Raw genomic sequence first — 16,018 nt, forward strand, 5'->3', positions numbered from 1 at the left:
GCACCATGTCCTGTTTTCTTGAAGTCAGTAGATACAAATATTTCTTCCATTGTTAAAACAAATACAAATAATTTCTTGTATCTTTTCCAGTTTTAATGTTTTAGATCCATTTTCAGCTGCTGCTGAGAATTTGTCATCCAGAGAAGCTTTCCCTGGACAGAGGGTGTGGCTCTTCAGGCTTAAACTGTGCAGTCCTGTAGCTGATCACTTAAATGGAATCAGACATACTAAATTAAGACAAACTGTTTGTCTTTCTAGCCCTTCCTTCTACGTTTAGAATGAAGCACATTTGTAGAACTGGAATAAAGACAGTTTACCCAGCAAGCTCCTGGCTGAGGGCTGTTGATATATGATCACAGAACTCTGTTTAGTGCTACAGATTTCAGGGAATTCAAATTTCCAGGAATTTTTTCAAGTGCTTATAAAACCTTCTTGGCTCCAGTCTCTCTAAGTATTTTTCTTATGGAGATTGGAGGAAAAATATTTTCTGGATAAATGTTCATCTATTTATTTCAATTTTTGTCCATTATATCTTCATCATAAGGGGCAATCAATAAATACATGATGAATTCTATTTATAAACAGTTGATCATTATTCATGTTTTTTTCTGGGGTGGGAATGTATCTTCTTTCTGTGTTTGTTAGATGAGGTGGGAGTAAGGATTGATGTAAATCACATTTCAAGGCATGTGTGGTGGTAAGGGGAAAGGGATTTCCATATGGATGACAATTTGTATGTTCTAATTCAGTGGCTTGATCTGACTGAAGAAGTATTTCTTTGAAAAGAGCAAACTTCTTTGGTTTTAAATATTTGTCAGAAACATAAGCCTATTTTGGAAGGTAAATATGATGGGTGTATGTGACATGGAAGCACTGCACTAGTAGACAGCAGTGGATCAGGAATTTGATTTTTCAAACAGATGTGTTTTTCTCCCTTCGTTTTCAACGCCTCATGTTTGTGGGGTTTTTTCTGCATTTAAACCACATTTTTTGTGCTTTTAGTTGTGTGATTTTGCAGTGCTTTGACTGGTACTTGTCTTAAAAACTGTTGTTAGTCATGACACTCCTGTAACATAGTGCATATTTAGTCACATGTACCTCTCTAAGAGATGTCTTTGTGTTTGTCAAAAACTTCATCCAGTGTCTCAAGATTTCATTCCTTCAGCTGGGGTCTTTTTTGAGCCCATCAGGAAGCAGGGATGCCCTGAGTGGTTTGCACATGGTCTCAGAAAGCCGTGGAAAGAATGCAAGGGAAAGGATTCTGAGGAAAGGACTGAGTACTAAACCAATTCAGTCTTACGCACACATTCTCCACTCTGCACTGTGTAGAGACATATTTTGAAGAAAAGCAGTGCAGCAAGACAACCTGAGCAGCCTTGAGTTGTCAGAGGAGCACCAGTGAGTCATTTCTTGTTTTAATGAAAGGGATAGCAGTGGAGTTACCAGGTCACAGGCAGTATTTGTCTGGGAAAGAGTGATGTATTTAGAAATAAATAGGGTTTAACACATTTTAAACGTGTTAACTGAAACATGCAAAGTCAACAAAAAAGTGGTTTTAGCACTAAGTGTGACAAAAGAAAGAGTGGATAATACTGTGGATGGATAGTGGAAAAAGAAGCAGCGTTATCATACACTAGTTTGAAAAACTAAATCTTGGTCCCTAACTTTCTGGAATACCTGACATCCTATTCATATGCACAGATTTTACTGCTAATGAAACTTTAAAAAAAAAAAGTTTTCAGAATTTTTTGTTTATAAATTTCTAAACTGCATCCTGATTAAAGTAATAAAACCCCCTCTCCTGTGACCTAAGTTCAGATATTCTTTGGAGTGGGATTATGTGATTTGTAAGTTAGACCATGGTGGATTTGCAGCATTTGAAATCACATGCAAACAAGTTAACAATTTCAAATGAATAATTTTTTGAACACTTGAGTAAAAAGCTTTCATCATTAATTGCTGTGTATATATTGATTTTAACTCTGTAGGAGATGAAGACATCATTTTAATATGAGTTTGCACCTTGAGAAATCCTCCCTTGACTTTATGACAATAAAAGCCTAGAAAAATACCTATTAGGTTGTACTTTTAGAAAAATGCATTTCCACGAATTTAATTTTGAAAATGCTTTCCTCACTTCATAATGTGGAGTGATTTGGGATTGGTAAATTCTAGCAGGTCTTTATTCTTCATTGCATACACTTGTTCAATACTTTTTTCATTCTTGTGTATTTTAGGTGTAGCCAGTCTGGATTATTTGTGGGGAGAAGGGGGACTTTGAGTATTCCCTGCTGGAATATAGTGAGCATCGGAGTAAAGCCTTTCTCATAGCTGTGTTTATCTGGCTTTCAGTTATAATTGTATTTAACACTTTTTACAGTAAGGTGAATACTTTTTACAGTAATGTGTCTTGGTGTGTGACTGGCAGGTGGGAGTCACACGGGTCAGGCACACTGTGTGGGAGCAGGCAGAGGCTGGCCTCAACCTGAACTCCAAGATAAAGGTGCTGTGTCTCCACCTGCAGCAGCTTATCCGATCACTGGCACTCAGCATTACTCCTGTGTATTTTTGCCTGGGGAAGCTCTGTGTACATGAACATGTGAGGAAGGATATGTGGGAATTACACATTTCTTAAACTTGGTTATTCGTTCCCATTCCTAGCAGCTGTTTTCAGCAGATTTTCCCAAGCATTTCTAAGGGTGCTCCTGTCATCTTTTGTGCACAGATCTGAGCCTTACTCTGTAGAATTGCTCTGCAGACAACAAAGGGATGCTGCTGCTTGCAGTTATACCCTTGTGTGTTTCCTGACATAAAATCTGTCATTATTTCCTCCCTTTCTCTCAGTTCACTTAGACTGGATGGGTTAAGGGGTGAGGTGAGGTGAGGCTTTCAATCAGAACAGAAAGATTAATTTTAGGCAATGCTAAACCACAGCATTTAACTCCAACCTGCTCGAAACAGCACTGCAAGGGCATCAGGAGAAGTGGTGGGCAGGCAGAGCTTGTGGAAATGGCTCCCAGGTTTAGGGACTTGGAGTGTGAGCTTGCACCTCACACAACATCTCTGCCCATGTCCTGCCTCTGCTGCTGTGTTCTGGATGTGTGTGACGTGTTCTGGAAGTTTTCTCACAGCTTTTCCTGTTGACTCGGTTGTTGGATTCTGGAAATCTGTGGAAATGATGATGAAGTCCTCTTGGTTATTAAGCAGAGAGGAATGAATCCCAAGTTAGCAAAAATTTGTGCAGCCTTTTGAATCCAGTTTTTGTTGTTTCTTTGGTTAACTGAAAGCAGCAGTTTACAGGCAGAGCTGAAAATCTCTCTCATCAATGAGAGCAAACTGTCCTTGCATCAGTAAGGTGACAATAAAAGGATTTTGGTGCTGGCTGTGGCCCTTTGGCTGCATGACACAGTGACACAAATGCTGAATGCTGTGAGCGGGGCTGCGCTGAGGATTCGGCTGCTCTCCTGGGGGAGCTGCCATGACAACCCCACTGCTGGTGGGGAATGCCCTGCGCCAGAGTTCCTGCGGTGAGCTCGGGGTCACTGGCATTCCGAGTGGCTCTGGAATATTGCAGGCACCAGAGAGCCCTTCCTGTACTTCTGCCCATGTTTACTATTCTCACAGTGGGTGAATTACGCAAGTGGTCTTGACAGGTATCTGGGAAAGAAAAACCTGATTTCTCTAAAAACAGATTTTTTGAATTCTTTCTTTGATTTCATGGCTTTACCAAGTGATTTGAACTTTTACTTCTAAATTTCATGTGGGCATGCAATATTAAAAAAAGGGAAACAATGGTACAATAAAATTTTAATTTGTTTGCATCTAAAAAATATCTACCTGCAAACACTTGTTTCCCCTTACAAGGGAATTAGAATGAGTGGAATTTCTTGTTGTGGCTTTTTGGTTTTAACTGTTTTGAAAGCAGACACTTGTTCCTTCACAAGGTGATTTTTATTGACTTTTGAGGATGGAGATTTTTTCAGGGTATTTGGTTTTGTGTTTTTAGATAATGTCTAAATTATCTTTTCTTTCTGGTATCCTGATCCTTCTTGATATACATTACTTGGATAACATCATTATCCAAGCAGCATTGTTACCCGGGTAATTAAGAACAGACAACTGCAAGGAGCATGGCAGGGACTCTATTTCTTTATTTTCTTGAATATGAAATACCTTTTAATAGAAAGGAAAATTATTTAATGATTTTTTTTTTTAGCAGGACATTAAAACATGGAAATTAAATGCCTCAGAACATAAAAAAAACAATTTGCCGATGCAATCAATTTAATTCAACAGATCTTCCCACAAGCAATTAATGTATTCTTAATACATGAAGCTTTGATATTTGAATTGTGTTTTCAGATGTTCCTGTCAAAGAAATGTGTGTGTAGTTATAGGCAAAAGTCATCAGCACGCTTATGTAACTCTAAGCAAAAACACAGGTTCTGAATGTAAGAGTTTTTGGAGGTAAGGGGCAGTCATATTTTACATTCTTGCTAGAGAGCTGATGTACTGAGGAGCTGGAGTGCTTGTGTTATTACAAATGAACATTATCACTGTATCACTGTGAGAAGGTAAAGACAAACTTACTATTTGTTGCTGTCTAACTTAAGATTTAGTTTTGAAAGTGCTGCATGTGTTTATTTTGCTGTGCAGGTAACGTGCTTGCAGGACTTCTTTGGAGATGACGATGTCTTCATTGCGTGCGGGCCGGAGAAGTACCGGTATGCTCAGGATGACTTCGTGTTGGATCACAGTGGTAAGACTGCACATCCTGAACCCACTAAAATAGAAAATTCTCCATCCCATTTCCCCTGTTCAACCCTCAAGAGTGGTGTGATTCAGGAAGATATACATGGGAGGATGTTTTCCTATGGATAAAAAAGGTTTTTCAGGCCATCATCTGGATTCTGTAAGCCTGTTAAAATGCACCAACAGACCTGATCCAAATTCCTGCAGAATAGACACTGTCCCTAAAGTTACATGGAAAGCAGAATTGAATTATAAAACGTTCAGTCATGGATCTAATGAACCTAAAATCTGTTAACGATGTTCACTTTTGGCATCTCTGACTGTAAGATAATTTCCATATTGCTTTCTTCATTAGATTTTTGAAAAATCTCATATGTAGCCATGTTCATTTAAGCCCTGAATTACCCTGCCAGACAAATCACACACTCCAGTCTTATCTGCTAATAGACCAAGTGTTGGCCTTGTGTATATTTTGAGATTATAGAGGATGTTGGGTAGGGAAGGAGGTGAGATAAACTGGGACTTTGTGCCCTCCTGTCTGCCTTGGGCAGTTCATGAATTGAATGTGTTTATGAAAGTAGTTTTTCCATAAAGAAAAACTTTGTAATGTACGTTCAAGGAAAAGGCAGTCTTCTACCAGAGAGTTTTGGAATTGTCTTGAAATATCAAATCATAAAGATGTTGGGGCTTTTTCCTCCATGTTCATGGAACTGTAGAATGAGTTGAGCTGGAAAGTACCTTTAAAGGGCTTATCTAGTCCACCCCTGGCAATACCAGGGACACTTTAAAAAAAAAAAAAAGAAGTTCAGGTTGCTCAGAGCTCCATTGAACCTGACCTTGAACTGACCTTGAATGTTTCCTGGGGTGAGACATCTATCACCTCTCTGGGGACCCTATTCTGTGTTTCACCTGTTGCCCAATAAAAAATGGCTTCCTTATATTTAGCCTGAATCTACAGTTTTTTACTTTAAAACCACTCTTCTTGTTCTATCACTGCAGGTCCTACTAGACATGTTTTTTTCTGTCTTTATTGTTCAAGCTGTAGAAACACCCTGATTTTCTTTTATGAAAAAAAATTAATTTATTGTAAAGAAAACTTGCCTTGGCAAGAATAATCAGATTATTCCAGAGGAGCTTCAGGATGTGAATGAAGGATTTTAGGGTTTTTTTTAATAAAAACAACAGCACCTTCTGTTCCTGTAATTTTTACAGACTTCATTATTTCATTACAAAATGCTCAGTTGCAGCAGGAAGTACAGATGTATATCTACCCACTGGCCTGTACATTTGGATGGATGGAGGATTCAGCTGCCTCCCATTCTGCTGTTCTTGCTAGGCTGCTGCTTTTCCAGAACCGCTTGATTATGTTGAGTCAGTTAGTGTGGGGGTGACCAAAAGGGTGTTTTTTAACATAGCTAACAGCTAAAATATTACTTTATTCTTATGAAGGAATGGAAGAGCATGGTTGTGTTGACTCACAATGCAAATCCCAGTCTGGGCATAATCCTAATTTCCCTAGCAGGTTTTAAGGCTGTAAATTTGCTTTTCCCATTACACAAGGCACAGACTAGTTGAGCTCATTTCCTTGCCTTTTTCTCTTTCTTTCCTTTATCTCTTCAGCTTTGGTGGTCCCTGCTTCCTCTAATAGCTCTGGGGGTCTTTATGGATAAAAGCAGGTTATATACATGACTGGCAGGGCATGCAGCTCAATTTTTTTATGATGACATGGGATCCTAATGATGACATTGTTCATCAGGGACAAAATAAGGAGAGAAATTTATGATCCCATTTGGAGCGATTTGCTAACGATGCTAACCATAGGAATTAAAATGTTACCAAAATGGCAATGCATGTGTACTCATTGATTCCATTCCCATTGAGGTTGTTATTTAATGATATGAGCTGATGGTAAATGACAGTAGTCTGTCGTTTCAGCCTTCTGGAAAGAATAGGCATTTTTCACCTGTTCAAAAATTGGTCACAGCACCAGTTTCTTGAAAAAGAAGGGAAATAGTGCTGGCAGTGCAGTTGCCCAGTATGGAAGTGCCATTACAGCAAAGAACCTTGGCATCAGCATATGTACAAACTTGAACTGTAGTAATAATCCAGCCTCAAGACGTGAAGAAATATTATCTGCAGAATGTCACATACAGTCTTGCGTAGCTCAAACGGGTTTTTATGGTGAGTAGGTTAGAGCTGTGAGATGCTCTTACAAATCTGTTTGACTCACCTGGGCAAAGATGTTTTGAAAGTGCTGGTGATTTTCTGGATGACAAACTGCCACAGTGTGGAGGGAGCCTGTGCATTGAAGTGTTGTCAAAACCCCTGACAGAGCTTGCTTGCTTTGCAGAATGTCGGGTTATGAAGTCTTACTCCCGCTCCTCTGCCATGAGGCACACCGCATCCAAGAGTCCAGGACCTTCACGTCGGAGCAAATCCCCTGCCTCAGGTACTGCTGCTAGGAAAGAGCTGAACACATCAAATACACAAAAATTAATTTTTTTCTAATGGGGTGAAGAAACCTGTTGGCTCTGTCTGTAATACAAGTGTTTCCAGAGGGCAGGAAAAACCCCTTTTTTCATTTTGTCTCAGAGATTTAATACTAATCTAAAAGAAATTTGCAATTATTTTATTTTAAATCCTAGGAAGAAACATGGTTTTTATTTTTTAATTACAGGCGCATGTAGTTTCAGTTTATGAACATGGGAGTAATTTGTGCTAATTGTGCACTTGGGATATGTTTTCAGCATGGCACTTGATTTTCCTGAAAACTATTAACTACAGGGTTATATATATGGTTAAGTTCATGTTCCTTGAACTAGAGTATACCTGTACATTTTGAATTAGAAAAGTTTCTCCTATATTAGCCAAATACTATCAGATATACAGGATTTGCTGGTTTAAGTAATTTTAGGAGATGTACTGTACTGTGATTGACCATTAAAAGAGAATTTTTCTTCCTGTGCTTCTCGTAATTTCAGAGAGAGGTGTTCACACTGGTGATTTTGCCACCAGCTTGGCTGAACACCATATGTTCCAACCATTTTATGTAAATAAAGGGAGAAACTTGTTTTTTAAAAAAATTTTAACCACTGTATTTAATTTCTAAATACTTCTTTTTCCCCTGAAATCAAACTATTGAATATGTAAATATATGATATGCTCTTTTATATGTAAATATAATATATGCTCTTTTTTGAATGTAACTATAAATGTAAGTTTCTGTGTGTATTCAAAACTGTGACATGTTCCATATCCTCATCTCCACATTTGTTTTGCTTAATTGGTGCTGGTTAAAGTCATTTTATCTTTGGGTTTTTTCAAAGTGGAATATTAATAATCTGTTTATAAAGGTTGAATGTTTAACTGGAAAGCTTCAAAGAAGGATTGCAGAAAAATGTATCATGAAGGGCAAGTTTTGCAACTGATCTAGATTTCATGCAATTCTTTTACCTCCAGTGAGATGATGTAGAATATCTATAAGCAGTGAATTTTATGCAAAGTATTTAGATATCAGTGCTGTCATTCCCATACTTATTTCTACTTAGACCCACTTTGGTTTGGTTAATTTGAAAAATGTATGCAAAGTGTGTGGTATTTATCCTTCTATTTCCTTGGCATTTTTTTTTTATGTAGTCTTTACTTATCTTTTATTTACCTTTCTTCCTTTCGTGCACGTTCAGAGCTGTTTAATAACTTCTTTCCTTAATGTCTTTTTCCTTTGTGTCAAATATATGAGTACAGTAAAGAGGGGTGGCCACTCCAGTGCTCATTCTTCAGCAAAATCCCCAGGTGAGCCATTACTATTATGGCTGTATATCACTAGTGTGTCTTCTCCCTCTCCATCTACCTGTATTTTTGGTGCTGCATTTGTGAATGTGTTCAAGTTTGAAACACATTTTGCACTGGATGAGACAAAGACATAATGGGTGTTGGGTTTGGTTTTTTTTGTTGTTGTTGAGGTAGATAATTTCAGTGAAATAATGCTTTTCAGTTGTTGGATATCCACTAATGGTGTCAAAGGTAAATTTTAAAGGTATAATTTGGCTACAAGTAGTGAGCATTCTAAGGAGCAATACATTTGTATGTTTATTCTAAAGCATATTAAAATAGAAAATTTCAGCCAGCAAAAAGACATTTCAGCCAGCAAAAAAGTATGAGAATTACTGAAAAAAGCAGTGCAAAACCATCTCATATGTTTTAATTTTATATGCAATTTCTTATTTTTCTTATTTTTCTTGTATCACTTCAGCCTAAATTCTACAATACCTGAGGAATCGCTGACATTTCAGTTCAAAGTCAAAGCTTTTGTGAAACAAGTAACATACAAATTGTTTAGCAAATAAATTGAGTCTTTGGGTCATACTCGAAGTAAACAATTTAGAAGTTATTAATAGATTTTTAAGTTTTAAACATTCCAGTGTGCCAAACTTGTAGCCTAACATGTACTACTTTAGAATGACAGAAAAGTTTTGGGTTTTTTTTTTTCTGTGTATCCGCTGGTATGCATGTGGAAAGAAACCTCAAAAGAATTTATGCTTAGAAAATAGATTAAAAAGGTAAGGTTGGCATACATAGGGAATAACCAGCAAATCAATAGCAGCAGACAGATGTGTGCCAATACAGATTGCTGGGTTATTGAGTGAGGGAAGAAAAAAAAAATGCTGCTGTCTGAAATAGCAGTGTCATGGTTCAACCTCAGCCAGCAACTAAGCACCACACAGGCACTTCCTGACTTCTCTGCTGCAGCAGGGTGAAGGAAGTGAATTGGAAGGGTGAAAGTGAGAAAATTCATGGGTTGAGATCCGAGTGGTTTAATAACTGAAGTAACAATAGTAATAGCAACAACAATGCTGCAATGAAAACCACAAAGAGAGAGAAATAAATCCCAAGAATGACAAGTGATGCGAATGGGCGGCTGCCTGATGCCATCTTGTCCCCGAGCAGTGTCCCCTCTGCCCAGCATTCCCTCTCATTTTACTGCTGAGCATGATACTGTATGGTCTGTAATATTCCTTGGATCAGCTGGGGTCAGCTGTTCCACCTGTGCCCCCTCTCAGCTCATGAGGAGCCAAAAAGGCCTCGATGCTGTGCAGGCCCTGCTCAGCAGTCACAGGAACATCCCTGTATTAGCAGCACTTCCCAGCACAAATCCAAAACGTAGCCCTGTGCTAGCTGATGTGAAGAAAATTAATTGCACCCCAGCCAGAGCCAGCACAAGCAGTTGGCTGGCTCCCTATAGATGCAAAATCTTTGCATCCAGACAAGGCCAGTTCCAGCTTTCCCTGTTGTTGCAGTTGCTTAGCAGCTCACGTGCAGTGGCTCTCTGAAGGCGCTGGCAAAGAGGAATCTGCAGACAGCTCTTTCCAGCAGGAATGAACTGTGCGTTCTGTAGATGCACAAAAGTTGGAAGGCACCTCTGGGTGTCATCTTGTCACACCCCTGGCTCCGAACATCACCCTTCTCCACCAAGAATAGCTGTGATATTAGCAAAGATCTACAGTGCTGTCAGTGTAATCTGGGCTCTTCTTGGACAGTTCTGGGGGGGAAGAACGTCATCTTGACCAGCCAGTTTCACTGGAACAACTTAGTGGTTCTGCCAATGCTTAAAGAGGATGGTAGTAACGTAGACAAGGACACCTTACAGCGGTCATGTCCAGGAAGTAGTGGCTTTTCTGTGAGTTGTATAAAAGAATCTTAGAACAAGCAAAAAAATAATTTTCCTCCTGTGGTACTAGTTTGTCATTTGGAAGCAAACTCTGAGATGCTTCTACTGAAGTATCTCATTTTTGGTCATGCAAGAAGCAGAAAACAGTAAGATAGCAGTCACTAGCCCTTGCCATTGTCATACTTGCAAATTCTTTCTAAAACAAGGATGCACTGGTTATCCTGAACAAATTACTGAAGTCTACAGGAGGGTAGTATACTCTTAGATGCTTTCAGCTTCTCAAAAAAAAAAAAAAAAACACCTTAAAATCACCTATTTTTCTTACAGGCAAACATTGTTAAAATCAAGATGAAAATATCCTAAATACACTGAATACTTTTAAAAGAAAATACTAAGGTCTTGGTCCTGTAACAGAAGTGGGAATATAAATCCAGGTTACCAGACTTCAAGACAGACTTGTTAGACTTAGCTAAACACCAATTATATATATGTTATATATTATATATATCAAATATATTAACATCATACACCAGACAAGGAGATTTTTGTGAAAACCAGGGATTAGTGGATGTTGTAGTGCAGACAGCCTGGTGTAGTGGCAGATGGACTGCCCAGGTTGTAAAAACAGTCCTTGAAAGGCATCTCTTACTCAAATAATATTAGTGTGCTGAGCCAATGGACACTTGTAAAATAAATCCAGTAGTTTAAGAAGTGATGCATAACCCGTGACAGACCTGAATATATAAAGGAATTGTGTAGGTGTATCTGTTACTTAATTTGAAGGTCAGTTTCTGTTTACCAGCTTTGTCTTTTCTTTCTGGAAAAATAATTCATCACCATGCTATGAAGCATTTTTAGCTCTTAAATTTCTGCCTAGTATTTTTCTCTCCCATGAAAAATGAGGATCAGCTGAAAAGAAATGATGTCTCATTATACAACATTGCATCATATTTGTGTCTGATGTACAGTGTACTATTCTCCTGCATAATGAAATTTGTCAGTTTGACCTTTTCAGAAAAAATACAAGGACTGACCTAAGTTATATTCAATACACCAGAGAGATAACAAATGTTGTATGAGGCCTGTCTAAAAATCTGGACTTAAAATGAATGAACTCTTTAAGTCGAGGGAGGGTAGTGTATATTTTCAAAGACACTTGTACTTATTGGAAGCTCAAGAACAAGCTATTAGCTTTTCTCTTGTTGAGGTTTTTTTCCCCTAAATCAACATTTCTGAGCTACTGTTTTCTGTCATGCAAAAAGTTAATTCTTCTTGTTAGAACTCCTATTCTGTGAAACATTCCACCTAGAAAGTAAGGCCTTGATCCAAACTGAAGAGGAGGAGGGTCAAATACCCTCAGAAACATTTTCTTTCTATACATTTTATTGTGTGATACCACAATTTATTATGCAATTTTTAAAGGCTGTGGCTTTTTTTTTTTCCCTCTTTGTTTCTGTGCCCAAAACTCTTGCCCTGGCAAAGGACAGAAAGGGCCTTTTTAATCTCTGGCATGACAATACAGTATTTGCATGTCTCCTTGATCCCATATCCAGACACATGAATTTTCAGGGTGCAATTTTGTGACGTACAAATATATATGTTATTCCTAAATACTGAGGTCTCTGTTTTGCTCTGTGTTGGCAGACTTCAGCGATAACTTTTGATTTTTATTCATCTTTTCTTTCATTTGTTCACTTTCATTGCTTTGGCCAGTTAATGGAACCCCAAGCAGTCAGTTATCCACCCCAAAATCTACAAAGTCCTCCAGTTCTTCACCAACAAGCCCAGGCAGCTTTCGTGGCCTCAAGGTAAGTGCAAAAGCCATTAAACCCCCTGAATTTCATTATTCAGTGACTGTATGACACTGGTGCTGAAGGAAAAATAAAAAGCTATTATTTTGGAGGGTAGCCTTGCAAGTATGGTTTTTGCTAATATGGAGAACAGATCTGAAGTAAGATTTTTGTGTTTTGTCTGGGTTGAACACTCAGCTTAGGAAAGGCAGAATGTGATGCTGGCTCAAATATGCCACTGTGTCCTCCAAATTTTCCATTGTTCTGTGGACTGCAGAAATCCTCCAAGCAATTTGTATCCCTTCAGCCTATAGAAATGTAGTATTGTCTTATAGTCTGTAGCATTGCCCAAGTTTCATCTAAAGCAGACTTATTTCTCCCTGGCACCAGTTTCACCCCTCAATCCAGTCTCCTGCCAGAAAGCTTTTGAGGGCTTCCTTTGGGAGCAGCCTGATGTCTGGCAGATTTTTCTGTATTGCACCAAGAGATTTCTCTTCCTCTCCCACTTCAGAATTGGCCACATTTGTAGTTCTTGGAGGCTGCTCTGTGCCTTTGGCTCAGTGAAATAAAAGGAACATTCTGGATTACAGTGGAGCATCTCATTGCTGCGTTTGTGCAGCTGTCCTTTCAAGGGGAATTTTCTTATGGAATCATCAATTGCAGCCGTTCTGGAAGCAGACTGGATGGTTTGCACTGATTATTCTGATCAAGTAATAGCTCCTATTGGTGAACACAGCATTTGTGAAGAGGCTGCATAATTCTGTGGAAAACTGTTTTCTGCGTTAAAAGACTGGCTAAAGGACGTGATTGGAATAGTGCTCCGATTTGGGTTTTGACATGCTAATTGTTATCAAGTCTTGTTTTGCAAGGAGTATTGGCACTAGTTTCTGCCAGACTGCTTGTGATGATTCTGACAAAGGATTTTTATTATTTTAATTTATTTGTTTAATTGTTCAATTTTAAAATTATTTTTTAATTATCAGTAGCTGTTTGGTTAAATAATTTTCAAGAGCAATAATAGTTCTGACATGGAAAATTAGAACTGTGTATCTTAAAATCTGTCTGGACAGCTCCTCTGTGGAGCTTACAGTAGAGGACACCAGAATCACTGGGCTTGAGGCTCTCAGCTGGTCTGCACTATATTTAACAAATACTCTTTGGTCTTTCTTTAATGAAATTATAAGTTTAGAAACGAGATCATTTGCCTTGGATTTTTCCACTGCTGCTCTGTCTGCTTTTAACTGATTTAACTCCATTAAAGGCAGAGATAATTCTTTTAGCAGCAAGTAATTCTCACCAAACTGGACATGTCCCCTTTCCCATTCACTTTCACTCAAGTAGGCTCCTGTACTTTTTCAATTTGGAATTTAATTTGTGCTGCGTGCTAATGGGTTTTTGTGTCAAATTATTCACCCCCATATGACCAAAGAAAACAGCAAAACTTCAGATCTGATGTGTTACTGAGGTAGTGACTACCTCTTGTTTTATCCTTTAAGATGCATCTGTTTAGCAGGAGTGTCCCAGCTGTGCTCCTGAGACTAAAGATAGGGAGTTATCTGGTGAATCCAAGGGGAATTCCAAAAGGATCAAGTGTGCTGTTCAGTCACACTTGTTTCTCATTAATGTTGTAGTAGTAAGGACTGTTTTGGGGAAGCATAAAACCAGTAACAGGGAGGCACAGTTTTATGCGAAACCAGATTCTCTTAAGAAATTCATACACCCTTTTGTGAAATTGGGTTTTTCTGGTTACGTTGATGAGAGAAAAGGGGGAAGCAGGGAACAATTTAATTATTTGGAGATTATTGCTTTTCCCTATTGTTTAATAGTTCCTTGTTGCTAAGACTGCATTGCTGCACAGACAAACAGTATGGCTTCCTGCACTTGTATAAAGAAGGTGCCATGACTGCAGCTGAATGAAAATTTAGATCTAAATACCATGTCAGTGACAGAATAAGGTGTATTTTAGAGGTTTTTGTCTTTGGGAGTTCAATATTTTGAGTGATTTATTGTGCACAAATCATATATATTTGTTTTTGTAGAGGGTGAAACAGCAGGACTGAATAATGGTTTTGTATAAGCTTGAGGCAGCATAAAAAAGGAAAAAAAAAACCAGAGTTGATACTTCTGTTTCCTGTAAAGAACAGAGCATGAGAGCAGCTGCACTTGAACTGCACTTTAAAAACTATTTTATTTGAAAAGCCAGAGCAAAGTAAAATATTTTACTATAGATTAGAACCTTGCTGTGCTCTTTGTAGTTTGACAATCAATGCAGAACATAAGTGATAGTGCCAGTCATCAAGGCAGCCAACTTGCAAAAATACTGACTGCAGCAGCAATTTCTTCTCAGTCTCAGACACTGAATCTTATATCATATTCTCTAAATGCCACTATTCCTTTAAAGAGAAGCCTCTTCAGTCCCCAAGGATTCCTTCTGCTTCACAACTCTTCTGTTAGGAGTGGTATGTTCAGGCAGAGAAAATTCCTCACAGGAGACTCCTTGTGAACAGTTTATCTTTAAAGGGAAAGGCTTTCTGTCCTTTCTAGCTCTTCCAAGCAGAGAGTGCCCTTGTGCTATTAATTGTTCAGTACATACAGTAAGTCCAGCATCCCAGGCTTGCAGAAGTGTTTTAAATAGTGGACTCTGAGGTTATATTGAAGTCAGGAATTAAAGCTATGTCTTAAAAATAGTAAACATGATGGAATTTCCCCACAAACCCAAATAAAAGCCGTTATTCCAGTAAGTGACAAATGTGGATACTATGCATCCAATACCCTATATAGTCTTATTCATGCTGTTTATTTTTAACAGCCCAGAATTATTCTGTAACTCAGCATTTCACTTAGCAGAGGCTTTGTTTCAAGGTGAAAATTTAGATGTAAAAGTTAACAAGTATGGGCATAACGTAAATGACTACTCTGTGCAGTGTTCTCTTTTGATCAAATGTGCTGAGTTTCTTATTTTTCTTTTGAATTCCAATGGAGATAAAATCTGGTGCATGGGTTAATAATAATGGTAATATGGTGCATTTGATGTCACAGGACAGCTGACCAAGAGAAGTCCTTTTGCTATTCTGTAGGCAGTGGAAATGTTTAACAATTTGCTTTGGTTCTAAGTGTACATTTCCATGCAGAGCTGTTACAGGTGATTTGATTCTTAGCTCTTCCAATACATCTGTTATTCTGCACACATTGTACCATAAAAATCATCCAGAGACTTAATTAAATTTGGAAATTGGTGTAACTTTGGAAAGTGGTGTCATAACTTCCTTATGCTTACTTGGATTGCTTTATTGTCCCCTCTTGAAATTAAGGACCACAAAGTCTTGCAATCTTTTTAAAAAGAAAATAAAATCATCCAAATAAAGAAGCTTTACAGTTGAAGCCTTTCGTAGACTCAGAATTATGCTAAATAGCTTTGTGTTTTAATTTGTTTGGGTGTTACTTTTGCAATTGATGGACCACATGGCCAAAGTGAAAGGGCATTAGAACCTGATCCAACAAATAACTTAAGTACTTACTTAACTTTCAGCAATTGAGTAGTCCCTTTTACTTCAATGAGGATGTTAATGTACTTAAAGTTAAACATGTGCTTAAGTGATTTGAAGGATTAGTGCCTATCTTCATCAAGGTTTTTGATTTCTTCAGTGTTGTACACATGTGCTTTGTGTGTAGTTTTATGTAAAGATTATTTACATGTGAGTATCCAGCCTAGTGACCCAGGGGCCACAGCAATTCATAGAAGGATTCTTTAAGTGAGGCATTTTGTGAATTTACAATTTATGTTTAAGGATCACTTTAAAAATACTAA

General features: G+C 38.1%; 1 protein-coding gene across 5 annotated transcripts in view; it reads left to right on the forward strand.

Annotated features, from left to right (window-relative positions):
• DCLK2 (doublecortin like kinase 2) overlaps nucleotides 1-16,018 on the forward strand; it is an 81,011-nt gene that overhangs the window by 40,800 nt on the left and 24,193 nt on the right. For 3 of the 5 annotated variants that reach the window (XR_008430346.1, XM_053939903.1, XM_053939905.1), the window contains exons 3-6: nucleotides 4,657-4,759; nucleotides 7,103-7,201; nucleotides 8,497-8,544; nucleotides 12,134-12,228. Coding sequence is in view for 3 of the 5 variants with exons in the window: in XM_053939903.1 (XP_053795878.1) it covers nucleotides 4,657-4,759; nucleotides 7,103-7,201; nucleotides 8,497-8,544; nucleotides 12,134-12,228 (345 nt within the window). In the remaining 2 variants the exon portion in view is untranslated. The remainder of the gene's footprint in view (nucleotides 1-4,656; nucleotides 4,760-7,102; nucleotides 7,202-8,496; nucleotides 8,545-12,133; nucleotides 12,229-16,018) is intronic. The other 2 variants (XR_008430347.1, XM_053939904.1) reach the window with 1 other exon arrangement.

Source organism: Vidua chalybeata, chromosome 4 (genome assembly GCF_026979565.1).
Source record: "Vidua chalybeata isolate OUT-0048 chromosome 4, bVidCha1 merged haplotype, whole genome shotgun sequence".
In the NCBI taxonomy this organism is placed as follows: domain Eukaryota; kingdom Metazoa; phylum Chordata; class Aves; order Passeriformes; family Viduidae; genus Vidua; species Vidua chalybeata.